This window comes from Grosmannia clavigera (assembly GCF_000143105.1).
Source record: "Grosmannia clavigera kw1407 unplaced genomic scaffold GCSC_124, whole genome shotgun sequence".
In the NCBI taxonomy this organism is placed as follows: domain Eukaryota; kingdom Fungi; phylum Ascomycota; class Sordariomycetes; order Ophiostomatales; family Ophiostomataceae; genus Leptographium; species Leptographium clavigerum.
In genome coordinates, this window is record NW_014040819.1 from 167,693 (window position 1) to 194,438 (window position 26,746).

The following is a 26,746-nucleotide window of genomic DNA, read 5'->3' on the forward strand; positions in this document are numbered from 1 at the left end:
ACGACTAGTAAACAACACTAACTAGATGCCGTAGTGCAAGCCCGTTTCTCGTTCCAGGACTGGCTGCTTGCCGCAATCTCTGGCGAGCTGATAGTGTGTACTCCTTGTCCAGACAGTAGGATCAGAACAAGTGTGTTTAAGGGGGTTGTGTCTTTCTATGTATTGCTACGGCGCCAGTAAGAGCTGGCTCTGGGACACGTGTTTAGGAAACAAAGGGTTTTGAGAGAGTTATGCATCATGCGTAGGTAAAAGATCCAGAAGAGAGACTTGTGAACAGAAGAAGGTTGCACATTGTATTTTATGTTAACCATTCAGTCTCAAAATCGTTTTGACGGCTGTTCGCTGACAACTCGATGGATTTCCAACTTCAATTCAGATCCGGATATTCGACATCACGGACTGCAACAGGTTCTTGTCAAAAGCAGTGTCACCTGACTCTTAGAAAATAGCCTTGATTCATTCTGGTCCCAGAATCAGGTGTTCTTGTGCCTTCACTAACTACATCACTTCTTGTAACCCACACTCAGACACTCCATCAATTCGGCCTTGTCTCGGACCAGCGCCTGCTCGAGCGACGTCAGTGGAATGCCAAAACGAGCCTCTACGGCCTTAGCCTCGGCGACTACCGGCTCCAGGTCCTTAGCTCCGGCCCAGATTTGGAAAGCCTGTCCGAAAACAGTCGTCTTGGCAGCCTCAACCTGCTCAGGTGTGCGGCGACGCAGACCAATTGCACGACCGCTGACACGAGTAAGGATGTTGCGGATGTCATCAACGCTGAGATTCTCGTGGCCGAGTTCGATCTCCTGGCCGTTGAACGTGGTCGGGTCCTGTAAAGCAGCAGCAGCATAGCGCCCGAGGTCGTTGCCGTCGGTGTGGGGGATGTGAGTGCCGTCATCGCAGGCGTGGACAATCTCGCCAGCGGAAGGAAGCTCTGGAAAGTTTCCGTAGACGTTGGGCAGGAGGTAGTCAAAGTGGATGTAGGACGGCCTGAGGACCGTGTAGGCCCGGAAGCTGCAGTTAGATGCTGCCACGGCTTCACGCACGAGATCCTCGACAGCTGCCTTGTCGGAAAAGTAGTCATAGAGGTCACACTCTTTGGTAAATTCGTCATTCCACATGGCACGGTTGCTGACACAGAGTGCCGTTGTGACCACAATGGACTCGACACCAGCCCGCCGACAGCCTTCCAGAATGCCTTGGGCCTGCTTCATCGGCAGTCCAGGAATCGGGAAGGTGTTTAAAAATACGCCCTTGCACCCCTGGGCAGCCCGGAAGACAGCATCGACGTCCTGACTGTCACCAGTGAAGACAGTCACGCCAGCACGCGTCAGTTGGGCCGGCAGCGGCGCCTTGTTGGGATCGCGCACCAGGGCATGCACCTTGGCACCGGAAGCTAGCAGATGATTGATGGTCCAGAGGGCTTGCTTACCAGTGGCCATCGTGATGAGGTAGGCGGACATTGTGATGTGGGCAAATTCAGGCAGATATTGATGGGGGCAGGTGATGGGAAGGATAATAAGAAGATGGATGTCAGGAGAAATGTGGGAGTAGGAATACAACTTTTATACACTTTATGTCTCGGCAGAAGTTGCATTAGGTGGAGAAGTAAGAGCGTTGGAGGTCTGGCAAAGGCAATTCTGACGAGCAGCTGCAAGGCGGTCACGAGGTTGGAGCCGACATCCAACGTCCTTCTGGGTGTTTGTGGCCCACCTAGAAGCTCGGGAAAAGTTGCTTTTGGTGGGGTAATCTCGATGTTGGAAGCTTTACACTACAGTGTATTTCAATGGGATTTTGTGAGCTACTTCATTATCAAGTCACTAATACCTTTATTCTTATTCTGGCTCTCACTCTGCAGCAAACTGTACACGCAATGCACAGCCCCTACACATACGATGGAAGCGGTCTGTTGGCACTGACGACAGCGTCCATCATACGGAAGTAGTTGAGCACCAGATCGCCATCGGCGTGCAGGTCGACCTGTGCCCAGACCGCCTGCAGGCCGGCTTTGAGTCGCTGCATGCTGCGGGCCTGCGTCATCCGCTCCGTTCGCTCGACCATGGCGAGGACGGTGGCTCGCTGCTCATCCGAGCGAGCCTCGCCACCGATGATAAGCAGCGGGAAGAAGTGGTCACAGCTGGGGTGCATCTGCAGCGGCATGTCATAGATAGTGGCTACTAGAGCGTCTAGGTCGATGGGCGGTGGTGGTGGTGATGGTGATGTTGATGGGAGGACCGACAGAGACGCCCACGAAGTCCCTGCTCGCACGAGATACACCAACGTGGCGACCCGAAACAGCTCAACAGCCACGACCGTCCGGTCAGCCTCAGACCAAGGCGTCACGGAACTCAAAGCCATCAGCGACGTGGCGGCTGGAAAATTCTGCACGCGAAGCTGAAGCGTCCGCAACCTCTCCCGATATGCCGTCTCGTTGCTGCGCAGATCTCTAGGGTCGATGATGGTGCCGCAAGCCTCGTCGAGGAAGTTGAGCACAGCCAGTGTCGGTTTCCGGCAAGGTTGTGTCTTTTTGTTAGCTGGAAACAGGAAAATGACTACGAAGCGGATAGAAACAATCTCTTACCGGCAAAAAGTACTCTCCCTGGCTGCCATGTCGCCAATGCTGCATCGAGAAGCGAGACAGAGTTGCGTGGTAGTATGCCCACTCGACCAGCATATTCTCATCGTCACCTACGATATCACTGTCTAGCTGTTGCTCCAGTTGGGTCTCCCGAACAAGGCCAATGGCCCCTTGCACATGCCACAGCCACTCGCCCGAACTGGCTGACGGAAGCTCGATTTCGTACGAGCACAAAAGCATCGATGCTGCCACAATAGGTGCCGCGGAGCCCAGTTTTACTCCTCTCCTCTGTTGTTGTTGCTGCTGCTGCTGTTGTCGGACAGCTGTGCGCAGTGCCTCTAGCGCAGCCACCTTGAGTCGGATGGCCTCTGGCTGCACTCCGCTGCGGCGCACAGATGCCACAGCTAGCAGCGAATATAGTAGCGCCCTACCTGACATATCGTGTCCACCGCCATCAGACAAGGCCATTCGCAGAAGCATGTCCCGGATCTGCTGGGCAGTGCCGCTGAAAGTCACCAGCGAGAGGTAGGCAACATTGTGGACTTGGTGCTTAGTCAGCCAATAGCACACCGGAGCCGCCGTTTAATACTCACAATAACCGAGCAGATCAGTGTTCTGCACTGTCGAAGGAGGAGGTTGTCTTAGCAGTGGCACACTATCCATCAGAAGAGCCGGTCGGATCTCACTCTGCTGGGAAAGCTGTCTGTACAGCTCGATATCCCAGCCGGTAGTGTTAACAAACAGACGCCGGCCCTTCCAAGTGGACCCAACATGTTTCTGTGTCCACAACGGCTCCAAAGAATTAATAGCTCGTTTACTGTCATTCTCGCGTGGCCACGACAGTCTCAGCCCATATCCTTGGCACGATTTTTTGGCCCGGACGCAGGTCTGGCACGCCGGCAGGCCTCGGTCGCAGCGCACCTTTCGCTCTGTAGAAACGTAAGAATCAGACTGCCGACGACACCCACCCTTTGCCACTTACCTTTGCACGTCCAACAGCCTTTGCTCTTCATCGTCTGTGTGGTCGACATGGCGTCAGAGTTATCGGATAATGCGATCAAGTCCCGGCCACTCCTTATAGCATTGTATCTGCTTACCTGGCCCACCAACAGCAACTTTTTGCGAGTTTGGATTTGTCATCTCTAAAAGGCAGGATCTGACGGACCCGGAGTTTAGCTAGTAAGGTAGGAAGTGATTGCACTAGAGCATATATAGTCACGTGTCAGTGTGTTAATATCGCAACGCAGAAACGACTTATGCAATGAGCATATTGCATCGGCAATACGGAGTACTTTACGACCTAAGCTCGGCCGATCACCTTTCTGACCGCAAACCGTCCTGATTCGGATGTCTTGCTGACGTTTCTAGGGGCTTCTGGTAGGGCTGACATTACTCGGCACTAAGCGTGCATGCGCCTTACAGCGGGCTGTGTAAAACAACGCACAAGCAGATACTATTTTGCTAAGTTCTTCGTATGTCTAGCTGTTATAGGTACTCCGGTTCCGAACTTCGTAAGTCCAGGTCAAATAAGTCCGTGTTATATACGATCAGCATGCAGCCACTGAACCATGGGCCGGCAGATGGTCAGATGAATTAAGAACACAAACAGCCGCTGGTGTTTCCGGAATTCTTATACCTTTTTTCGTGTCAACTTCCCATACTGTACTCCATACTAATCTCCGTGTTTCTTCTTATCCGCCGCTCTTTCCATACCGCTTCTGTAGGCCCAGTTTAAGCGACAAGAATTATGCCAGAAACATTGGCTTCTGCAGCCGAGGCAGATTCGGGCGCCGATCTCTTAGATGCACTGTCCGAGAGCCACATGCAAGCTGATGTAAGTAGCAGCCTTGTGTTAAAAGGTGCATTTGTTGACAGAGAATCATCGAAGGAAGGATTTGGTGACTCTGCATCCCAAGACTCCTACGTTGATCAAGGGGTCACCTGGGCGAAGATTGTAGCATCAAGAAGCCTTGACACTTCATCTCTCATTTAGACCTGGATTCGTGTCGTCCCTTGAGTCTGGCATCTTCAAGTACAAGTACGCTAAACAAAAATAAAAAATTGATACAACGCCTACTAACCGCACTAACTAGATACGAGGCTGGACCTTCTTCTTTTAGACCAACAGGAGATGATTTGCTCACATATCGCAGGACGCCGCTATCATGCTTTTCATGAAGTTGCTTATCTTGTGATATGGTTCGGTTCCAGTTCATTCTCTGCCCAATGTAGAAGCGTAATAGCTACCTTGTAAACAGCCTAACGACGACGAAGAGGAAAGCCGCATGGACCTCGTGCACCAAATTTACCGCCTGCTTCTCGGTGGCAACCTGCGTTTTGCTCCCCTCGGCAACAACGTCCATAGCGTTCTCGACTTTAGCACCGGTACTGGTATCTGGGTCTTGAGTTTTGCAGAGTACACATGACCAGCTGGACGAACGTATAATAGAGCGGCTAGCAACCTTCAATTTGAATAGGATGCATCCATCTTCGGAGGTTCTAGGCACAGATTTGAGTCCCGGTCGGTCTAGGTGGCATGCAAACAAGCCCTGCTTCAAACAACTGGTAACTTAAAACATCTACTAGGACACCACCCAACTGTGTCTTTGAAGTCGGCGACTTCGAGTCGGAGTGGACATACGGCCAAATTTTGACTTCATCATCGGCCGTGAGCTTGAGGGCCGCATTGCCGACGAAACCTATCTCTAACAGCAGGCATTCAAGCACTTAAACTCTGGCGGCTATATCGAGATGCAGGCTGCATTCCCACAGTTTTCCTCGGACGACAACACCGCCAAGGAGGCCGTCAATGCCCACAAATGGATGCGCCTCATGTGTGAGAGTGCGGCCAGCTATGGTAATCCCTGGGACCTGTCCGGCCGCTGGAAGGAGAAAATGGCTGCCTCCGTCTTTGTCGGCGTGCAGCAGACCATCCTCAAGGCCAGTTCATGCAGCCCCTTCCTGTGCGTACCTTAGGCAGAGCTGACAAGAACTACCACAGCTGCCCATTGGTGGTTGGTCCAAGGACCCTAAGCACAAGGAAATTGGCAAGTGCCAATTGTTCCAGGAGCTCCAAGCCCTCGATGCTTACTCGCCATATCTTCTTTCCCGCGTTCTTGGCTGGACCCAGACTGAGATACAAGCCTTCCTTGTTAAAGTTCGTACCGATATCACAGGTCCGGCCATTCATTTATACCTCCCAGTTTATTTTGTCTGGGGTCGGAAGCCTTAAGCTGTCCTAGGATCACGAGCCATTTAAAAAATACTGTTTGCTTATTACTACACAAAGCCAGTAAACATGTTAAATCCAGAGGCAAGTGGAATACAGAAGGCTGAGTTGTGTTCACTGTAATCAGCCCCACAGTTGCCGTCTTCATGACAAGGGGTTATTACATGTTTCTGTTCTCTTTACGGCCGACATCAAACAAAATCGAGCCCGGCCACATACGCGACTAGCTGCGTATGAAGGGTCTAATATACACTGTCATCAGAATTCTTAACTGGCGTTCAAGGCGATGGCGGACTGTCTTGTTTCTGGTCGGACGTTTGCGACGCCCGCAAACCGGCGTCAACACATTCTGAGCAAGCACCCAAGAACATACTGTCTGTGATGTGAGCGGCCTTTCGCGTGCCGTGCTGATTTGCGCCGACACGTTTTGGATTCGCCATATCACCACGCCTGTAAGCGTTGCAAACACAATCCGGATTTTGAAACGGCAGCACAGTTGCAAGATCACAATGACAAGATGCACTTTTGCTGCGATCTATGTCAGAAGTTTTTCGACCATGCACACAGCCTCATACAACATAATATTGCTGTGCATAGCTTCTATCAGGAACCCGAGGGCTTTTGTACTTCTCCCGCAAGTTTTTAGATGGTAAGTATCGCAAGACCCCGACACATTTCCATCTGCAGAGGCCTGACGTAATGAGTAGGTGAATTGAAGGTATGACGTTCTGTGATTATTCAGTTCTCCTGGCGTCCGTAGCTGCTTATCTCAGGCAAATCCTTTAAGGTAACCTGACATTCTGTCGCCTTACAGAGCACGGTTGCTTCTGAAAATAATTTACAGGATGAAGCCGCAGAATAGCTTATATTTGTCTATGCAAGGATTAGAAGTTTTTATTTCTCAATGCCACTATGCTGCTGCTTAAAGCTCGTCTGTCTTCCAGAAAATGACCCATTTCCAGGATTCAACTATCCCCCCTTTTAACGCCGCAGAAGAGGCTGTCTAAAGTCAACATGTGCAGCCCGGGCGAGAGGACGGGGTTGTTCGTTGGTGCCGTTAGGGTCTTGGCCGATAAAGTTGTGGGGAAAGCCAAAATCAAACGGTTTGACGCTCTCCAGAAAGGCAAGCTGCTTGTCGGTGAGGCTGATCGAGAGCGACTGTATATTGTCATGCAGGTGTTCGATCTTACGGCCGCCAATAATAGGGAAGACGCGTGGGGCCTTAGTCATAACGTAGGCGAGTGCCACAGCAGTGACGGATGCGATGCCATGTTCAGAAGCAACCTGCTCGAGTGCAGCGCTAATACTCTCCTCTTCGACGCTCTGTGCCCCAGCACTACCTCCAGGCACCATGCTTATACGAAGAGTCTCGCCCTGGGCGTGACGGGCGGCGATGGCAGCTCTAGACTGGAACTTTCCGCTGCCAAGAGCATCCCAAGGCGCGATGGCCATGCCAAAGTGGCGACACAGGGGCAGGATCTCGCGTTCCATATCGCGCACAAGCACGTTCCAGCGACCCTGGTAAATGCTAAAGGGGGTGCGGCCGTGGTCTTGGGCATACGTGTTGGCAGCTGCAACAATCCAGGCCGGCGTGTCCGATACACCGAGGTAAAGCACCTTGCCCTCCTGTACGAGTGCGTGCAGCGTGTCCATGACCTCGGGAATCGACGTCGTGTAGTCCCAGAAGTGCAGGTAAAGCACGTCGACAAAGTCCGTCTGCAGTTTCTCCAGCGATGCTGCTAGGCTGGTACGGATGCTGCGCCGGCTGTTACCTCCGCTGTTGGCCGCGTTTCCCTTGCCGGCCGTCACGTACTGAAAGTCGTTGCTGAATTTAGTTGCCAGCACAATCCGGTGGCGGTTCTGACGCGCCGCCATCCACTCGCCGATCCACATCTCAGACTGTCCGTCTTGGTAGACGTTAGCAGTGTCAATCATATTTCCGCCCGCTTCGACAAAGGCGTCCAGAAGGGCAAATGAGGCCTTTTTATCCATGACGCCCAGGAAGTCCTTCCAGGCCTCGCCAATCGACATGGCGCCCAGCTGCAGAGGAGAGACGCGGATGCCTGCCGTTGTCGACAGGATTCGCAGCCTGCCTAATGGCGTTGTTGGAGGTGGCGGTGCTTGGTTAAAAAGTGACATGATGATGCGGTTAGTCGAATGTGAGAAAGAAGAAATCGGGGTGAGCTCGGTTTGCGCAGACCAAAACGTCATTCCACTGATATCAGAAAATCGAGTCGGGGAATAACGGGTTTAACCGTAAGACGTAGGGCTACTCCCATTCAAGTGTAGAGTAGATGTAAAAGCAGATGTACGTGGCACCACAGAGTACGGGGTACTCACTACCAACACAGAGTGACTCGTGTAGATCTATCACGCGGCAGCTTGGGCCGAAACATCTGCCTATGAGGTGGTCTGTGTTCCACTGCGCAACAGTTTACATTCCGATAAACTAAGCCCCTCTGATTGGACGTTGGTCATTGAAAGTATCAACTATGCGTACATAATTATTCGGCCTCTCATTCAAATATGCCATGCACTCATTGGGCATAGATAAGGATCGCAATGGCTGCCTCGGAGACTGGCTATATTAAGGAGGCCTTTCTTCTCTTTTGTACAAATGGCACACGGGTTTCCACCAGCACATGTGCTTACTCGATTTCTCCAATATTTTGCGAAACATAGTTGTCTTGCACTTCAACTTTTTTTAATATCAACATACCATTCTACTCAAGCACACTTCTGGACTGTTGTTCAACTTGTATAACCGGTCTTTTTTCTCTCCAAATGAAAGTCACATTCACTCTCGCCACAATAACTGCTGTCTCTACAGTTGTCATGGCTGGACCTGTGGCATACGCCACTTGCCAGTCTGCGTGTGCCACAAGTCTTGCGGTCGGGCCTGTTGGTGTCGCTATATACGCGGCATGCCAGTCGTCCTGCGCGGCTCTACTGCTATTTCCGTGCCCCTAGGCATCTAGTACGATCTGGTACTAATGGTTTGAGGGATTCTAGAGAGATTAGTTGAAGTTGGCATGCAGTGGCTAAGGTCACTTCTGTTATAGCAAATTGGGAAATGGTGATAGTTTCAGGTTATTAGGATGGCACCAGATGAAATAAATACAATTCAATTGCTTATTCGGCCATTCTGTACAAATTATTTGAAGTACGGAAACTTGAAACTCATGGCAATTATCTTTACGATAGTTCTGGGAACAAGATGGGAGGCCTTGAAGACTTGCAGGAGCATACTGAAACACCAGATGTCTTCCCGTGATGGAGCAGTGCGTGTACAGTGCCATCACTGTGTCAGATACCGTAACTGTCAGCCACGCTAAGCCACAATATTACTCGACGAACAGGCAGACATGTGCTTTACCCGTCTCACCAAGCCGTCAACTGAGCAGAGAAGGGCCCGGCGCCAGTACCACCTCAAAGAAATCATTCCAGCGTAGATGGAAAGACGTGGACGGCCCAGCGCATGCTCGGAAGTCGTTTAAAAGTATCGCGTGAGAGCACAGGTACACAAACTCTTGGCACGAGCAGCAAACAGGGGTGCGAAGCTAGAAGCACCGGCATGGACCAGCGGGCGGCTAAGGTGGGACATCGAAAGTCACGCAAGGGGTGCAGCAAGTGTAAGATACGGAGAGTGAAGGTGAGTGGATGAGTGAACGTGCAACGTTGTGTTTTGAATTTTAACGGGACAGTGCGATGAGGTGCGACCAGTGTGCAGCAATTGTTCACGACTGAAGTTGGCCTGCTCGTGGCCGGTGCTGGAGCGAGGGCAGACGGGAGAGCATGGAGAGAAAGGAGAGGCAGGGCTGAGAGGGAAAAGAGAGACATTGCATCCTTCGCATCCACCACATCCATCAAATCCAGCACATAAAAACACCAGATCGCCAACCGGCTTCTCGGCCGCGTCCACAGACGTCGAGGGTGCGTCTTCGAGAGAGTCGGCACCACTCTCAGCGCTGCTGCGGATGTGGACGCCGCAAGAGGGGGACGCAGACGTGTTTTTAGTGCCGGAGTCGGTGGCGGACGAGTTCTCGCTACCAGAATCGCGGGCGCGGCGGCTGATGGAGCACCGGCTGATGCAGAACTACATCCTGCACCTGTCGGAGCCACTTCCAATGTCGCCGAGCGCAGAGTGGAACGCGCTGTGGCAGAAGCAGCTACCTCCGCTGGCGCTGCAGCACGACAACCTGCTCTATGCGCTGCTAGCGATGTCAGCGACGAGTCTATTGGGGGCTGGGGAGGATGAGAGCAGGAAGGGGGACGAGCATGGAAGTGGTGACTCGAGCGGAAGCTCTAGTGAGACTTCCAGCGGTAACTCTGGTTCCGGCAGCAATGTCGAGCGGAAGGAGCTCTTCACAGTCCGGCAGGCGTACTTGATCGCGGCCATGGGCGAGCAGCGACGCATGGTGCAGTCGCTGACGCTGGCGAGTGCAGACGCGGTCTGTCTCTCGTCGCTGCTGATGCTGATCAACGCGTTTGCGATGCTGGGCGAGCGCGTGGTCCAGCCGTACACGCCGCCGACCGAGTGGCTGCAGCTGGGTCGTGGCTCAGGTGCCGTTGTCTGGCTCAGCGTCGAGGCCATCCAGCAGTCGGGCGAGGCCGATCGGTCGGTCATGTGCACGATTGCAAACGCGCCTCCGCAGTTTGGCCTGGACGAGTCGTACTTTGACGCCAGCAACCGGGAGCAATTCGGGGCTCTTTTGGCGACGGAGGCGACGACAGCCTCGGCTTCAGAACCGTCCGATCCTGACGACGAGACCACACGCCTGGCCTACGAACAGACGCTCGCATATGTCGGGTCCATCTACAAGGCCATCCGGCGCCGTGAACCCGTCTATGTGATATCCCGTCGCGTCCAGGGCTTCACCATGGTGGTTCCGCCGCGATTTGTCGACCTCGTCGCTGCTAGCCGCCCCCGCGCCCTCGTCGTGCTTGCCTATTTCTTCGCCGCCGTCGTGCAGCTGTCGGGTGTCTGGTGGCTTGGTGAGGGTGCTGGTGCTGGCCGCAACTGCATCGCCAGACGCGAGCTGCGCGGCATCCGCTCTGTCCTGCCCGACGAGTGGACGGGCCTCATGGTCTGGCCGCTGGACATTGCCGGCCTGATGTGATGTGGACATACTGGGGCTAGGCTTGGTGTCACCGGTGGGTGGCTGTGGAGAATGGCGTATCTATTGGCGAAGAACTAGCTGGGGTTGCAAATAGACGTATAAAGGGCAATTTTGGTTGGATGCAGGACAGCCATTCTGAAATTCAGAGATCCATATTCGGGGCCATTTGCTGGGTTTCGATATAGGGATTTCGATTTTGATCAGTCGCGCTTTGCCGTAATCAGCTTGGCATCGTTGTTCGTTCGTACATTGAACCGTTGTAATATTATATAACAAAAACTACGGAGTACGTGCAGTCAATGCTGTCGAATAAACCAGGCCAGAATGGGTTGGAATTGAGACTTGTGGCGCAGGATGTAAAGATATACGTACCCTGTGGCCTTGAAGATGCCCAGATTGAGATGAAGATCAATCACCATACACATTATCCATGTGAGATGTACCTGTAGTTTATTCGCTTAACCTGGATGCTTACAGGAAATCATGTCGTATGTAATTTATTATTCAATATGCTTCGCGCATATTATCCACTACATCTCCAGCAGCCCGCCCTCTGCTGCAAACACGCTCCAGTCCAGCCGCTGGACAAGTTGCTGCACGGCCTTGCGGGCCACTGGCAAAATGACGTCGTCGACCGTCGGTCTGGTCGAGTCGAGAGCGCCCTTGACATCGAACAGCGTGCCGCAAATATCTGCCGTGACGGCCGCGAAGCTAGCTCGCACCAGCTGGTCAGCCTGCGTGACCACTGGCCTAATCTGGAGGTAGAAGTCGGTGCAGTGCTGGCGGGCGACACGGTCACGTCGCTGTCTGTCCGGCTCAGCGTAGTTCTCGTAGACGCTGAGCAGGAAGCGAGCACCAGCTGCCAGCTCGTCGGCCGAAGCCGTTGCATTGGCCATGACTGCCAGCCGTGGCGCGTAGCGCCGGACGATCAGATCGGCCACGTCGCGCCAGTGCGCCGCTGCCTGTGGCATCGAGCCGCGACGGGTCCCGATCGTCGCCGCAAGGTAGTCCCGCATGGCTGCCCGCTGTGTGGCGCTAGTGTTGACCAGCCGCGGAAGCCGAGAGCCCTCGGCTGCGTCCGGCACGTCTGGGTTCGTCAGGTCGACCGGGAAGAAAAAGGCCGACACCATGGCCGAAAAGTCCAGCAACGTCCGTCCTCCGACATCCCGGAAGCTCTCCTCGGGGCTTGATGGCGTCATTCGCCACCCTGGACCTCCAGGGCCTCCACCAGGACCGCCACCGGGACCACCACCACCAGGCCGACCTCCAGGACCATCCCCTGGACCTCCTCCGGGACCACCAGGTCCACTCATCCCACCATCCAATCGTCGTACCGATTGCACTTCTTCCAGGCCGTCAAAGAAGTCGCACTTGATGATCTCGATGCCCGGGCTCTCGGTGCGGATCACTCCTTGCAGCCCCCACTCCGCACACAGCGCACATAGGTCGAGGGCCCGCTGGTTCTCGCCGGGAGGACCAGGCCGCCGTGTCGTCTCCGGGACTGCCTCCCTCGTCGTCTCGGTGGCACCCGCGAGCCGCAATATCAGGTCCTGCGTGTCAATCACACCCGTGTCGTCCTTGTTCCCGCTCATGCCGTCAATGTACAGGAACTGCAGCGGCCGCGTAGTGCGGTACGTGTGCAGCCAGCCGTAAGACTTCTTCCTGTCGTCACCACCTAGAGCTGCCTGCAGCCTGTTCTCAGCCCAGTCATCTCGAGGTGGCTCACCAGGGGGGCCCCTGCCCGGTCCTCCCATCTTGCTCCGGGCAAACATCTCGGCGTGCTCGATCTCGTACGCCATCCAGTCGAGGCTCGTCGGCGTCGCATTGCGGTCGTTGCCGTGGTGGAAGAGGATGCCCTCGGGCACAGTGGCCAGGAAGAACGACATGCCGTTAGGATGCACCGTCTGCCCCCATTTGCGCAGCGAGTCAAAGATCGAATTGAAGATCTGGTGTCCGCGCTCGTCCGCTACCTCGACGCTGGGACCAAACTCGGCCGTCGCGAGTGCCGTTGGCGACAACGCAAGCACCAAGGCCCCGGAGGCCACCAGAGTCCTGAGAACCATCGTGTTTGGTCAGACGTGAACAGAGCACAGACGTAGGAACAAATGCAGGCACAGGGGCCATATTATATACGCCGCAGCGCCACCGGCGAGCACTGTCCACAATGTGTCGGGAAATGAATGGACGCGCGGCGGCGTTGCGCAAGCAGATTTTGGCAAGAGATTATATTGATAAATAGCTCGGATACGTGCACATGCTTTTTGCTGCATACTGCCCCCGCCTCAAACTGCGGGGCATTGACGTCGACAAGAACTTTTAGTTTGTGTCAAACTATCAAATACTTACTCAGACCCTCTCAACGTGTAGTGTACCCGCCATTAGCAAAGATTGTCTGGCCCGTGACCCAGCCTCCTTCGGTGACGAGGAAGCGCACGATGGGAGCAATGTCCTTAGTGTCGGTGAGACGGCCACCGAGCGCCTGGCTCTTGTGGTAAGCAACGGCCTCAGGACCCTGGCCGTAGAAGAAGGCTACAAGAGTGGATGTGAGCATAGGAAATTAAAAAGAAAGAAAATGAACTCACGAGTGTCCATCGGTCCCGGGGCGATGGCGTTGACGCTGCGGTCCGTTAGATCGATGAGAAGAACAGGAAATAGGCTACGAAAGAAAACACACCTGACTCCGCGCGGCTGCAGCTCCTTGGACACACCGCGGGTGAAGTGTTCCACAGGCGCCTTGGAGCCGGCGTAGGACGTGTAGTAGCCAGTATAAGCAGCTAGCAGGGCAGTGACAACGGTGACGATCTTGCCGCCATCCCTGACGTGCTTTGCCCCCTCCTTGAGAATGAAAAAGGCCGACTTCGAGTTGACACTAGTCGGCGGTGGCGGTTAGCTGGTAAGAAGAGGAGAGGAACCCAAGCTCTGAGAATGGACTCACGCAAACATGCTGTCATATTCCTCTTCGGAGATCTCAGTGATGGGCTTCTTCAGCACCTTGCCGACCGTGTTAACGACGATGTCGATGCCGCCGAAATCCTTCCCGACCGAGGCGAACAGCTTCTCGACCGCGGTGGCCGTCGTCAGGTCGCCCTGGTAGAAGCGCACCTTGACATTGGGGAAAGCCTTTTTAAGCGCCGCCTCGGTCTTGGTCGCGTCCGCCTTGGTCTTGTCCGAGTTGTAGTGCAGCGCCAGGCTGGCCCCGACCGACGCCAGCTCGTGGGCGATATCAGCCCCGAGGTTCTTGGCTCCGCCAGTGACGAGAGCAACCTTTCCGTTAAGAGCCATAGCTGCTTTTAGTAGAATAAATGTTCAGCTGTGTTATCTGATTGTTGTGTCTGGAGAACGTTGCAGTGCTGATGGACACAAAAGACCGGTCTGGAAGATGCAGAGGGCCAGACCTTGATATACTTTTTCAGCTATCGCAGATCGCCGGGTCAAGCTGCCGATCCTTGCCAGGCGAGCTGCATGTCTTTGCAGGCCAACTGCAGCCAGTCCTCAGCCCTGCTAGTTCTGCCAATATGACTGGCGGTGCTGACAGCAGTGTTGGCTTGCCGTCTCCACACTAACGCACTTTAAGGATTTAAAGACCATTAGGCATCGGGTTTAGACCGTTGTCTGCAACGGAAGCCGAAGGAAGAGCTTCTGGCCAAAACCGACAGCTTGTCTACGTACTAGTAACGGCTGTCATTGGCCAGGAAGAGGCGAACAGAGACCAATATATGAGAAAAAGCAAACATACTGCAGATCTCGTAGGATGACATCACCAAGATGAGCTAGGCTAGCCTGCAAGAATCTTAGCAGCGCCGGGTGTGCGGTCGTAGACACAAAGCATTACCGAAAAGAAGATCGATATGATTGCTTAGTAAGCCAATATATACAAATCATCCGGCACACAAATACGCCATGTCGCATCCGAACCTCTTTTTTTGTCCAACCACATTCAAAAATTCAGCTAAGTAAAAACGTAAAGCCCAAGACGTGATTGACCGGCTCAAAAACCCTAGTCCGTATCCGACCTCTATGTCTATATGAAACCGTGGGTATCCATCAATTGTCGTAGTCGTCGTCTGTCGTTCTACAGCTTGCCAAACACGGTCGGCACGACCCCGCTCATCTCGATGAGGGTACTCTTGTTGCGCAGCCAGGCCTCAAGGCCGCGGTGGCCGTTCTCAACGCCGACACCGCTCTGCTTCCAACCGCCGACTGCCATCTCGGCGGGCGACTCGCCCCAAGTGTTGACCCAGGTGATGCCAGCCTGGAGGGCGTTGACGACCTGGTGACAATGGTTGATATCGCGACCGAAGACGCCGGCAGCAAGGCCGAGATCGGTGTTGTTGGCACGGCGAACAGCCTCCTCGACGGTGGTGTAGGGCAGAATGCACATGACGGGACCAAAGATCTCCTCACGCACAATGGCCATGTCGTCGGTGCAGTCGGTGAAGACGGTGGGGGCAAGCCAAAAGCCGGTGCTGAGGGCAGGCGGGATACCGGGCGGGACGACAGTGTCGCCACCGGCGAGCAGGCGGGCACGGTCAACATCGCGGCCAGTGCGCATGTGGCTGAGGACCTTGTCGCGGTGGAGGGCACTGCTGACGGGGCCGTAGTTGGTGGCAGGGTCGAAGAGGTCGCCAGCGCGCACGTACTGCAGCTTCTGCAGCAACAGGCGCTCGAATTCGGGCAGCATGGCGGCCGGAACGAAGACGCGGGTGCCGTTGGTGCAGACCTGGCCGGAGCTATAGAAATTGGCCATCATGGCGCCGTCGACGGCCTGGCCGACGGGATCGGCGTCGGGCAACACGATCAGCGGGCTCTTGCCGCCGAGCTCCATGGTGACATACTTGAGCTGGCCGGCAGCGGCGCCGGCAACGCGACGACCCGTGCTGACCTGGCCGGTGAAGCTGACCTTAGCCACAGCCTTATGGTCGACGAGACGAGCGCCAACATCGCCGGCACCGTAGACGACGTTGAAAACGCCTTCGGGCAGGCCGGCATCACGGTAAACGTCGGCCAGCAGCTGGGCGTGCAGTGGGGTGAATTCGCTGGGCTTGTAGACGAGCGTGTTGCCGGCAGCCAAACACGGAGCCGACTTCCAGAGCGCGATCTGCAGCGGGTAGTTCCAGGCCCCAATGGCGGCACACACGCCCAGAGGTTCCTTGGCCGTGTGCACCGTTGCTCCGCCCCAGCCCGGTCGTAGCGCAAAGTACTCGCCGTTAAGACCGCCCGAGGCAATCAAGCCGGCGTAGTATTCCAGGACATCAGCGCCCGTCACCACGTCGACCACGGACGTCTCGCTGAACGGCTTGCCCGAGTCCAGCGTCTCGATCCGTGCCAGCGCGTCGTTGCGCTCCCGCAGCAGCTCGCTCGCCCGCCGTAAGATCCGTGACCGCTGCACCGGCAGCGTGTTGGCCCAGCCGGAAAACGCTGCCTGGGCGCTCTCTACGGCCGCATCGACTGCCGCGGCCGATGATGTGAAGATACGGGCGAGCGGCTCGGCCGTTGCCGGGTTGATCGTGAAGAAGGACTTGTCGGACGATGCCGCCGGCTGCGGCTTGCCGCCATAGTACGTGTGTCGATCCAGTTCGGCCATGGATGTGGGGGGTGGGGGGGGAGGAGGGACGGGGGGGGGGGGGGAGGAAGGAGGAAAGCGAGAGAGAAAAGATAGGCCGGGGGTTATCTCGCAAGCGAGTACTGGTCAGGACAGGGCCGATGGGGCGAGGGAACAGGTATTTTGAGACTGAAAAGAGAGATGGGACACGAGAAGTCGCAGAAGAAAGAAGAAGTGGCGTGAGCGGATAAGGCGAGGGAATCGGTCGGGGAAGTAGTAAAGCGGTGAACGGGGCAGGAGAAGTGAAGCTTCGTGCAGACGTCACGAAAGCAGCAATACGAGCCGATGGGCTGTGGAGCCGATATACTGCTCAAGAGCTATCTCGACGAACTTGTAGTGCGCCGGCTGCCGTAGTGGGTATGGGGTCAGGGATGTGAAAATTTGCACAAAAGCGCATTGGTGCGGAAGAGGCCCCCCTCTAAAACCGGATTTGCACTGATAGCCCCTGATAAAAATCTGCACTTACGTAAGGCCAGCTCCGCTTCTGTGCAGCGACGTCATTGGGGGGGGACCTGCGTAGGGCGACACCCAGGCGGAGGCCGGCACCAAGTGGCGCCAGGTGGTTCGATGGGGCGGGGCCGCCATCCGCCGGCAGCCAATGACAGAGCCGCCTTCGGGCCCGCCTGCTTATCGTCAGCATCCGCGCGCCCCCCCCGGCGCGGCCTTGGCGAAATAAGTCCAGGTCGATCGGAGCGAACGGCGAACAAAGGCAGGCCTGCAAGGGGAAACCGTCGGCAGAATTTGCTGCAAACGGCGAACTCTCACGGCCGGGACGCGCTGCAGCAGTGGGCGGGTGGCTGGACAAAAGCCTGCGTGTTTTGTACGTCGTATCTCATAAAGCATTCATCCAACAGGGTTAGGGTTGTTTGCTTATCTCGGCAGCTGTCCCAGTCATCGCCTTGCCTTTCTCCGTCTTCTCTTCTCTTTTCTCCAGTCTATCCATCCTTCTTCTGCCCAATTGGCCGTCAATTGCACGCGACATTCTCGATCGTCCATACACACGATAGACGACACACGACACACGACATCCACCATGACGACTACTTTCCTTCCACACTCCGACGTCGACTCGTTTGACTATGTCATTGTCGGCGGCGGCACCGCTGGCTGTGTCATTGCGTCGCGCCTGGCCGAGTACCTGCCGTCCAAGAAGATCCTGATGATCGAGGCCGGCCCTAGCGACTTTATGGACAACCGCGTGCTCGACCTGCGTCAGTGGCTCTCGCTGCTGGGCGGAGAACTGGACTATGATTACGGCACCACAGAGCAGCCAAATGGTGAGTGCGATGGACACGAGGGCGTGAGAGCCGACAAGCGGAGAGTTGTGTGCTGTCTGCGCAACGAACAGAACTCTGCGATCTGGCGATGATCTGGGATGACTAAGCGGGCATCTTTCTCCCCTCTATCTGCAGGCTTCCCTCTCTAATCTTGCTCCCAGGCAACTCTAACATCCGCCACTCCCGCGCAAAGGTCCTCGGTGGCTGCTCCTCGCACAACACGCTGATCAGCTTCCGGCCCTTCGACTTCGACCTCAAGGTTTGGCAGTCCATGGGCGCCAAGGGCTGGACTTTCCCCGTTTTCATGCGTTCGCTGGACAAGCTGCGCAACACGGTGCAGCCGGTGCACGCGCGCCACCGCAACCAGCTGACGCGTGACTGGGTCAGCTCGTGCAGCAGCGCGCTCGACATCCCAGTCATCCACGACTTCAATCACGAGATCGAGTCGACCGGCCGCCTGCACGAAGGCGTTGGCTTCTTCTCCATCAGCTACAACCCGGACAACGGCCACCGCAGCAGCGCCTCGGTCGCCTACATCCACCCTTGGCTGCGCGGCGAGGAGGCCCGGCCGAACCTGACCGTGCTGACCGAGGCCTGGGTCTCGCACGTGAACGTGTCGGCCAGCGGCGACGAGGTCACCGGCGTCGACCTGCGGCTCAAGGACGGAACCCTGCGCACCGTGCGGCCGCGCATCGAGACCATTCTGACGGCCGGCGCCGTCGACACGCCGCGCCTGCTGCTGCTGTCCGGCATCGGCCCACGCGAGCAGCTGCAGCCGCTGGGCATCCCGGTAGTCAAGCATGTCCCCGGTGTGGGCGAGAACCTGCTGGATCATCCCGAGACCATCATCATGTTTGAGCTCAGCCGACCGGTGCCGCCCAACCAGACGACCATGGACTCGGACGCTGGCATCTTCCTGCGCCGCGAACCGGCCAACGCCGACACCGGCCGCCGCACCCCCGCCAACCCGGCCGGCCTGCCCGACGGCGACATCGCGGACGTCATGATGCACTGCTACCAGATTCCCTTCACGCTCAACACTGAGCGCCTCGGCTACGACGTCCCCGCCGACGGCTACGCCTTCTGCATGACCCCCAACATTCCCCGTCCCCGCTCGCGAGGCCGGCTCTTCCTCACCAGCGCCGACCCCAACGTTAAGCCGGCTTTGGACTTCCGCTACTTCACCGACCCCGAGGGCTACGATGCCGCCACCTTTGTGTACGGTATCAAGCAGGCCCGTCGCATCGCCCAGCAGGAGCCGTTCCGCAGCTGGATCAAGCGCGAGGTCGCCCCCGGTCCCAATGTCAAGACCGACGAGGAGATCAGCGAGTACGCCCGCCGTGCCGCCCACACCGTCTACCACCCTGCCGGTACCACGCGCATGGGCGATGACGCCCTCGCCGTCGTCGACGAGCGCCTGCGCTTCCGCGGTCTGCGCCGCCTCCGCATCGCCGATGCCGGTGTCTTCCCCAGCATGACCACCATCAACCCCATGCTGACCGTGCTGGGCGTGGCTGAGCGCTGCGCCGAGATGATTGTCGAGGACCTGGGCCGCGCCGAGGCCCGGCTGTAGAGCATTGGTGCGCTACAGCGGCGAAAGACAGACAGCAGAAGCTGGTCAGACTGCTGGAAATCGGGCACGGCTTTGTACGCTACTAGAAGAGGATGGTCGCTCGAAGAAAATGGCTTGGACTTGGGTACTCGCTCGGAGGCGTTTGATGAACAAAACTTGGACAAAGATTCAAGGATGTGATGATTAGAGACTGGAATTATACTGTCTTTCCGTCTTGAGCAGATTGATTTGCAGTGCTTTCATAGCAGTCAGGAATAGCAAGCAAAATAAGTGGCGCGCTGGATTGAATCCGTACAATGTCGAACTGGCCGAATTGGACATTGGGAACACAGTGTGATGGCAATTATATGTACTGTGTGTTGCAGGGCGTTCGGGCCCCCTGCGGGATCCGGAGTACGGTGGCGATACTCGTAGATGCACTGATTTTACTGTGCACTGCATCGTTATGGGAAGGTGCGACGGCGCGCTTGTAATTTGCATATCGGGTCCTGAATTCATCTAAATCATTGTTCTTAGCTTTCTATACCTCCCATCCTCCATACTTCGTACTCTTGCAACCGTTCGACCTTATGACCCTATGCTACAACCCTTTGGATACGCTGTACGGCATCAGTCGCAGCTCCGACCCCCGCGTCTACATTTAGCCGAAACTCGGGGTTCTGCTCGCTCTCCGTTATGATGTTCTCGCTACGGACAATGTTGAGCGTCTCGGTGATACTCCCCAGGTGTGCCATGGCCATTTCACTAGCGTCCCTTTGCAGACCATCTGCCAAGTCGTTGAAACACTTCTTAAAGTCCCTTAGCAGCTTGTCAAACGTGGACTGCTGTGTTATGGTGCCGTTGATGATATCGACTCGCACACGATGGCTTCCTCTTCCTATTTTTATCGTCAGTTGTAACTGCTATTGGATGTCGAAAAAGGCATCTTACCAGAGGTATTTGCGGAAGCCCGATAAACCTCCTCCATGGCTTTCCCAATCAGTGACGACCGGATGCCAGTAAGAGCGTCTGTCTCGAGCGATCTGGTGAGTCACGCCTGTTAGTTTGGTCAAGCACGGTCTGGACAGCTGCACTTACGAGAGGTCATCCTCAAACTCCTCGCAGCGGCCCTCAATTTCTGCAAGAAAAATGTTCTCTCGATACAGCAGAGTTTGGACGAGGGTGGCTGGAGACTGTGGAAGATCTTCAAACCTATTTTCTGATTCCGTAGCCAACGGGCATCAGCAAGATACACTCTCAATCGGGACCTATACTACTCCATACTTACCGAGATGTTCGACTTCTTGTCCCAGGGTGTCCTTTAAATGGGCTGAGATATGCTTTTGTTGTCTGACGACAGAATCGAGACGCAGTGCTGCCCACCGCGGACGCAAATCAATGGTCATGCCTTCAATAGCTTCCTGATTCCAATTATGCGTGCCAGCCACCGGAGTGCTATGGTTGCCGTAATTGCGACAGAATGCAGAATAGGAAGCTTCAGCGGTTAGAACGCGTACACGGCCCACAGGATGCTACTACGGCACTTACAAGAATGCCACTGTGAACGAGAAACAGATATGTGTCAGCTATCTTGGACCCGAGCCAGGTTAAATTGGAATGGAAGTCTCACAGAAGTCCAATTAGAAGCCGCTCTTGTTGCTTCTCGGCTCCATGCACCAGTGCTATGACCTAAAAAGTCAGCTGGTACGAGACTAGAAGATGCATAGGAGAAAGGCGAGCCCACCGCTGTACACCTGCGTCTGGAACTCGTTTTTCAATTCTTTGGCTAGGTTCGAGATTGGGGAGTTACGTCCTGTTAGTCCCTGAAGCCGTCAGTGGTGTGCTCCTCGAGTGTTGGTGGTCTTTCCCAAATCTCACCGTCTTCAGCCGACGCTCGAGCGCGTCTAGGGCATCGCGGATGGCCGTTTTCTGCTCGGCGACCAGACAGCCGGCACCGGACTGGACCCAGAGGCCGATGTCACCGAGGAGGGCTGGGATGTCGTCACGGACAAATTTGGCGGCTATGCGGAGGTTGCTATCGGCAACCATGGCCAAACAGTGCTTTCGAACGGCCGGGATTCCGCTCACGTTCAGCAGGCGCACGACAACATCAGTCTTTGGCTGCGCGCGAATCTCCCAGTAGTCCTTGCTGCTGACACAGAACACTTGCAGCCGATGACCGCCGGGCACAAAGCGGCTGTAGAGGCCCCAAAGCTTCGTGTCGATGCCAGCCGTCAGCGTGTTGACCAGATGTATCTTGAGCCTAGAGATGCGATGTCAGCCGAGATAGCCGGTAAGCAGTGGGGCAGTCTCTTTGCCAACTCACTCTATCTTTTGGCTCTCCAGCACCGTTCTGTCACAATGTCAGACTCGTTCCGATGTACAAACCGACTCCGACTCAGTGCTCACCTGATATTTCTAGACCGCCGCAACAAATCCGCCAGCTCTTTTTCCTCTTCCGGAAGCAGGTCATCTTCTCTCTGTAGCTGCTCTAGCTCACGGATGTCATACTCAATGGCGTTGGCATTTTTCTGGCTGCCTTCGACCGCTCTCTGGAGTTGCTGGGTCGTCCTGTCGGTGGCTTCTGCCGCTTCGACCTCCTGGAAGACACAGTCAGCCGCTGATATGCGACGAAGAGCAGCACATTACTATCGACATCGCTCACATCAGACTTAGTACAGATAATGCCAATATTTGACAGTCCGGCCTTCTGTCCGAGCTCAAACACGTCCTTAACCCCGGCATCAGCTGCTGCTCGGTTAGTGCAGGTGACTGCAAAGATATCGTCACACTCCCGGAGGTAGAGCTCGGTGATGACCTGTCGGGCCAGGTTGACGTCGCGCAAACCTGCACATTGTTAGGAAGGCATATCTTTGTCGCCTTTCAGCGGTCGGAGCGACCACGTACCTGGGAGGTCGACAAGCACAAGTCCTTTGCTCAGGATATGGGCGTTCAGGAATACTCTGCAATTGTCGGTTGTCAGATGTCAAACTTTGTCCCTGCCTTGGACTATCTTAGGCCACATACTTGATCTTTCGTATATACGGCCATACCGCCGGCTGCGGCTCTGCATTCGTCTCAGACGTCAATTGCATCAGAACCCTGGAACATGCTGCCAGGCTGTCCAGCGTCTGTCTCCCACCAATATGTCTTGGCATCAAGTCGTCCGTCCAGGCACACAAAGTTGCCAGTATGCTTTCTTCAGACCCGTCCAAGAGGTACTGCTCGTCTTCCATCCGGCTGCGAAACATGGCCTGGAAGGTGTCGGAGGCAATCTTGGCCCTGCTCTCAATGTCTTCCTGCTCGTCCTTGTCGGTAAATTTATAGTGGGTACGGAGACAATTGTGATACTGCCGGAGAGACTTCAGCAAGTCTCCTATCTGCTCGACGACCTCATCCATGGCGAACATCTCCACGTCAAGGACAAAGTCATTCCGGTCATGGTAATGGTATTCGGTGACGACAGAAGTGCAGGCGTCACCATTACCATTTGCCCTAGCCAGTCCTCGCGTGTCCAGGAGGGCGTTGAGGAGGCTGCTCTTTCCGACTCCCGAGGCACCGACAAAGCCGACGGTGCGGCTGGACAGACACTCGAAGCAGGCCAGTGCCTCGGTCCGTTTGTGAAGCCGTCCGATGGTGGAGTCCGAGTCCAAGTGCAGACTATCGCTCGCTAGAACGTCACGCAGGTTCTCCATGGCCGTCTTCGCATCGCTCAGAGCGCCCTGCACGGCTGCATTGTGGAAGCGGTGGGGCGGCGGCTCATCCTCTCGGACATTGTATGTCTGCAGTCCTGCTCCAGAAAGCCACCCCGCGATCTCCTGGCAGAGCGTGGACGAGCCGCAGGACTGTGCTCGATGGATGGCTCAGGCTCGAGCAGGGAGGGTGATCTTCTGTCGGGCTCGGACTCGCGGGCTACATTTGCAATGGCGGCCGAGACATCGGCCATGTCCAGGATCCGACATGCCAGAGAGCTCGCGGAGCTGAGAGAAGTCATCGAAGATGCAGCAGGCGTAGTCAACCGTGATGACTCGCTGTCGGAGACATCGTCGTATGGGGGGTTGACAATCAAAGGTGTATCAGGCGAAGGAGCAGCAGAAAGACTGATTGAAATGCTGCTTCTTGGAGTCGAGGGCCGAGAGGACGCGGCTGTAGATGCGGACTCTACAAGCGTATTGTCTGAAGGCCCGACAATGAACTGCTCGACGTCAGATGGCACGACGAAGAATTGAGTCGAGACATACTTACTTTAGTCATGTTGAAGTTGGTCTGGATAAATACTGAAAGCAGACGACGTCAATGTACCAGTGTAACGGGAAGTCACTCGTGTACATATATCTTCCTATTGAGCATTTACGGAGTAGACGGCCAGACACAGGTCTTTAATAGGTGTGGCAGCTGGGTCAATCTGTCAGGCTGTGACCAATGGGCTCGACCGTTTAGCGCTTTGGGGTGGCCGCCGCGGCAGTGTGCACGACGACAAGCGCCCTCTCTGCTAAATCAGGATACCACCTTCCCGTGAAGGGAAAGCCATCACTCAAAAGGATTCCGAGTTGAAACGGACAGTGGCTGCTGGTAACTCATTTCGGTATGGCCATCTTTGCCACACAGCCTCACATCCGAGCGCTCGATCTTTTTCTGGTGCTTGTGAATCGTCGATGAGACAGGGGGTACCCACCCTCTAAGCAAGAGTTCCATCGGCCGCAGCACAGGCCTCCCAGACGGGAACAATCCGGACGATGCAAACGGCAACAGTAGGGCTGTGTGGATAGTCACGTGATTCGGAACGGCTTCTACATCTACAGGCAGCTGTGCGCAGATCGAATACTTTGCTTGTCCAGATGCTTATCGATGCTTTGCATGCTATATTGACTGCTCTCTCTGCAGAGGTCTGGCCGTCAGGACTGGCGTCGGGACTGGCTGAGCACGGCTCCGGTTCCGATGGGCAAGCACGCCATCGCATGTCGCAACCGCTTCTCCGCAAGAGCAGGAACGGTGCCCACTATCTCCAGATCCTCTTACGCTAACAGCCGCGGTATATTGTTGCTGCTTCGTTCGTTAGTTTAAGTCCAACCATGATTCTGGCCATTCGCTGTTGGACAGTGGCTGCATGTCGCCATGGGCCTGATGGAAGACGACCTTGGCACATGTGTTTCTAACGAGCACAGCTCATCAAGCCCAAAAAGTGAACTGTGATGCACATATAAGCTGCGCATGACTTCCCCTTCCTATGTAAGAAGCAAAAACACGTGTTTCCAGTCGGCAGCCATGGAAAAGGTAAACGAAAAGGTCACTGAGACTACGCTCGCCCACGATAGCACAGGAGATGCTGGGCTTGCCGAGAGCGGACCAGACAATCGAGAGTCCAAGCGAACGTGGCGAACATATCTGTGGCCCAGTAAGGCGAGACTCGTCCAATCGTGAGAGAGCCTGCCGTTCTGACGTCCCAGGCCTTGATCTTCCACGCGACGAGGCTTATTTTCTCACCAAGCTGGACCTTACCCTCATCTCGGCATCTGCTCTTGGCGTCATGTGTCGTTATCTCGACCAGGTCAACATTACTAATGCCTTCAGTGCGTAGCCCTTCTCTCTCGAAGCAGAGGCTGGCCGAGAATGCATATTGACCGTCCTGTAGACAGCGGCATGAAAGAAGACCTCGGACTCTACGGTAACGAGCTCAACTACGCCAATGCCGTGTGGAGTGCAGCCTACGTCTTCGGCCAGATCCCGTCCAACCTGTTGCTGGCCCGAGTCAACGCCCCGCTCTACATTGCCTTTCTCGAGCTGTCTTGGAGTGTCTTCACCTTTGCCCACGCCGGAATCCACAGCATCCGCCAGCTCTATGTCTTTCGATTCTTGTGAGCTTGTCCAACCGAATCTTTCAACCGAATCTTTTCGCTACTTGAAAAGGTGTCTGACCCTCCCTCCCAGCGTCGGCTTGTTTGAAGCCGGCCACTTCCCTGCTGTCATGTACATCTGCTCCAGCTACTACAAGCCACACGAGCTCGCCCGCCGAAACACCATCATTCAGGTCTTCACCTCTGTCGGCCCGCTCTTCTCTGGCTTATTCATGGCTGCCGTGTACAGCGGCCTCGATGGGACTAACGGTCTGGCTGGCTGGCGATGGATGTACATGTGAGTGCCGCAATGTAATCAAGTAGCATTCTCCCATGTTCGCTGACTTAATAAGCATTTGCGGTTGCATCTCTGTGCTCTGTGCCATATGGACCGCCTTCGCCATGCCCCAGCTTCCCAACCGAGCAAAGGCCAACTGGTACGTTTTCATGGTTGGCCCCAATCCCCTTTTCCCCCGCTGACATTGATGCTCCTAGGATCTTCACCGAGGCTAACATCAGATTGGCTCGTGCCCGCATGCCCTCCGAGGCCAAGATGCTTACCGGCCTCTTCAAATGGAAGGACATCAAACGGTGGCACACAACGTGGCACGTGTATTTATGTAAGCCATCGACAGTCTCGTAATCTGTCAGCCCTGTTAGGTACCAAATCTTACTACTCGTCTACCAGTCCCCCTGCTGTTCACCATTATAACTCAGTTTGGCCAGGCTGGTGGTTCAAGTAAGCAGCCATTTCCGTTTTCGCACTTGCCGTCCTCTCTCTGCTAACCAGCACAGTGATATTCTGGGTCAAGAGCTACAATGTAAAGGGAGAGCCGGTCGTTTTTTCGGTTGCCGATATCAACATAATTCCTCTCGGGGTATGTAAGCATGAAAAACAGTAGCATGTGCGTACCATCTAACCAAGGGACTGACAATCCCACCAGATCAACTTCCTCGCCATCTTCTGCGCCCTCATTAACGCCTGGGTATCCGACAATCTTCCTGGCTCTGCCCGCTGGCCCGGCATACTTTTCTCCTGTATCATGGCTATCATCTTCCCTGTCGCCCTCGCATCCACGCCGGTCCATCCACCGAACAAAGGTACCCGTTGGGCGCTGTACTGTATGTCTCTCTATCTCACTCTGTGTGTTTGCTCTTACTAACCACCGACCCAATATACTCTTCTATCAGACCTGACAGCGCTCATCAGTACTGGTGCAGGAATCACCTGGACGTATGTCAACGGGATCAACAGGCACGATCAGGAAAAGCGGGCATATGTATCAGCGATGGTAAGTCCCCAGGATTTACTCGATATCCGCCACCCATCTCCAAATTTATGTCTGACCACATACCTGCCCATTAAGATGAACGCGTTCGCCTATATATTCACTGCTTGGGTACCTATCTTCACCTTTCCGACTAACAAGCAGCCGTACATTGTCGCCGGAAACTACATCACAGCTGGCTTTGGCGCGGCAGCTGGGCTGGTGGTGCTGGCCATCCGCCACTTTGACCTTCGGGATCGCAGACGACAGCAGAGGCAATAGCTGCAGG

The 26,746-nt window shown here is 55.3% G+C and overlaps 12 protein-coding genes across 12 annotated transcripts; 4 read left to right on the top strand and 8 right to left on the bottom strand.

Moving 5' to 3' along the window:
• Nucleotides 1-503: 503 nt before the first annotated feature.
• On the bottom strand, nucleotides 504-1,460 carry CMQ_1824 (NAD dependent epimerase; the record flags this gene model as incomplete). The annotated part of the gene is made up of 1 exon (XM_014319195.1): nucleotides 504-1,460. One exon carries the CDS (start codon nucleotides 1,458-1,460, stop codon nucleotides 504-506), a length of 957 nt encoding a protein of 318 aa, XP_014174670.1.
• Nucleotides 1,461-1,881: 421 nt separating this feature from the next.
• On the bottom strand, nucleotides 1,882-3,715 carry CMQ_1810 (uncharacterized protein; the record flags this gene model as incomplete). The annotated part of the gene is made up of 6 exons (XM_014319181.1): nucleotides 1,882-2,520; nucleotides 2,579-3,117; nucleotides 3,169-3,328; nucleotides 3,414-3,504; nucleotides 3,558-3,591; nucleotides 3,673-3,715. The coding sequence occupies 6 exons, from the start codon at nucleotides 3,713-3,715 to the stop codon at nucleotides 1,882-1,884; spliced, it is 1,506 nt and encodes a 501-aa protein (XP_014174656.1).
• Nucleotides 3,716-4,322: 607 nt separating this feature from the next.
• On the top strand, nucleotides 4,323-5,551 carry CMQ_1767 (umta methyltransferase family protein; the record flags this gene model as incomplete). Its single annotated transcript, XM_014319138.1, has 4 exons — nucleotides 4,323-4,409; nucleotides 4,834-4,991; nucleotides 5,162-5,243; nucleotides 5,291-5,551. The coding sequence occupies 4 exons, from the start codon at nucleotides 4,323-4,325 to the stop codon at nucleotides 5,549-5,551; spliced, it is 588 nt and encodes a 195-aa protein (XP_014174613.1).
• A 1,234-nt stretch (nucleotides 5,552-6,785) lies between these two features.
• On the bottom strand, nucleotides 6,786-7,943 carry CMQ_1793 (aryl-alcohol dehydrogenase; the record flags this gene model as incomplete). The annotated part of the gene is made up of 1 exon (XM_014319164.1): nucleotides 6,786-7,943. One exon carries the CDS (start codon nucleotides 7,941-7,943, stop codon nucleotides 6,786-6,788), a length of 1,158 nt encoding a protein of 385 aa, XP_014174639.1.
• Nucleotides 7,944-9,378: 1,435 nt separating this feature from the next.
• CMQ_1817 (c6 zinc finger domain containing protein) lies at nucleotides 9,379-10,924 on the top strand (the record flags this gene model as incomplete). The annotated part of the gene is made up of 2 exons (XM_014319188.1): nucleotides 9,379-9,456; nucleotides 9,800-10,924. 2 exons carry the CDS (start codon nucleotides 9,379-9,381, stop codon nucleotides 10,922-10,924), a joined length of 1,203 nt encoding a protein of 400 aa, XP_014174663.1.
• Nucleotides 10,925-11,454: 530 nt separating this feature from the next.
• Nucleotides 11,455-12,987, bottom strand: CMQ_1773 (uncharacterized protein; the record flags this gene model as incomplete). The annotated part of the gene is made up of 1 exon (XM_014319144.1): nucleotides 11,455-12,987. One exon carries the CDS (start codon nucleotides 12,985-12,987, stop codon nucleotides 11,455-11,457), a length of 1,533 nt encoding a protein of 510 aa, XP_014174619.1.
• A 293-nt stretch (nucleotides 12,988-13,280) lies between these two features.
• Nucleotides 13,281-14,206, bottom strand: CMQ_1814 (short chain dehydrogenase reductase; the record flags this gene model as incomplete). Its single annotated transcript, XM_014319185.1, has 4 exons — nucleotides 13,281-13,453; nucleotides 13,507-13,541; nucleotides 13,599-13,793; nucleotides 13,860-14,206. 4 exons carry the CDS (start codon nucleotides 14,204-14,206, stop codon nucleotides 13,281-13,283), a joined length of 750 nt encoding a protein of 249 aa, XP_014174660.1.
• A 790-nt stretch (nucleotides 14,207-14,996) lies between these two features.
• Nucleotides 14,997-16,508, bottom strand: CMQ_1816 (betaine aldehyde dehydrogenase; the record flags this gene model as incomplete). Its single annotated transcript, XM_014319187.1, has 1 exon — nucleotides 14,997-16,508. One exon carries the CDS (start codon nucleotides 16,506-16,508, stop codon nucleotides 14,997-14,999), a length of 1,512 nt encoding a protein of 503 aa, XP_014174662.1.
• A 279-nt stretch (nucleotides 16,509-16,787) lies between these two features.
• Nucleotides 16,788-17,166, bottom strand: CMQ_1789 (uncharacterized protein; the record flags this gene model as incomplete). The annotated part of the gene is made up of 2 exons (XM_014319160.1): nucleotides 16,788-16,871; nucleotides 16,993-17,166. The coding sequence occupies 2 exons, from the start codon at nucleotides 17,164-17,166 to the stop codon at nucleotides 16,788-16,790; spliced, it is 258 nt and encodes an 85-aa protein (XP_014174635.1).
• Nucleotides 17,167-17,559: 393 nt separating this feature from the next.
• Nucleotides 17,560-19,376, top strand: CMQ_1795 (choline dehydrogenase; the record flags this gene model as incomplete). The annotated part of the gene is made up of 2 exons (XM_014319166.1): nucleotides 17,560-17,803; nucleotides 17,965-19,376. The coding sequence occupies 2 exons, from the start codon at nucleotides 17,560-17,562 to the stop codon at nucleotides 19,374-19,376; spliced, it is 1,656 nt and encodes a 551-aa protein (XP_014174641.1).
• A 575-nt stretch (nucleotides 19,377-19,951) lies between these two features.
• Nucleotides 19,952-23,609, bottom strand: CMQ_1799 (uncharacterized protein; the record flags this gene model as incomplete). Its single annotated transcript, XM_014319170.1, has 12 exons — nucleotides 19,952-20,253; nucleotides 20,307-20,398; nucleotides 20,454-20,493; nucleotides 20,644-20,776; nucleotides 21,234-21,618; nucleotides 21,682-21,708; nucleotides 21,765-21,955; nucleotides 22,021-22,202; nucleotides 22,263-22,318; nucleotides 22,383-23,085; nucleotides 23,163-23,550; nucleotides 23,601-23,609. The coding sequence occupies 12 exons, from the start codon at nucleotides 23,607-23,609 to the stop codon at nucleotides 19,952-19,954; spliced, it is 2,508 nt and encodes an 835-aa protein (XP_014174645.1).
• A 1,011-nt stretch (nucleotides 23,610-24,620) lies between these two features.
• On the top strand, nucleotides 24,621-26,739 carry CMQ_1797 (major facilitator superfamily transporter; the record flags this gene model as incomplete). Its single annotated transcript, XM_014319168.1, has 11 exons — nucleotides 24,621-24,750; nucleotides 24,803-24,925; nucleotides 24,988-25,210; nucleotides 25,284-25,487; nucleotides 25,543-25,626; nucleotides 25,685-25,809; nucleotides 25,878-25,928; nucleotides 25,985-26,067; nucleotides 26,134-26,311; nucleotides 26,390-26,481; nucleotides 26,557-26,739. The coding sequence occupies 11 exons, from the start codon at nucleotides 24,621-24,623 to the stop codon at nucleotides 26,737-26,739; spliced, it is 1,476 nt and encodes a 491-aa protein (XP_014174643.1).
• Nucleotides 26,740-26,746: the final 7 nt, after the last annotated feature.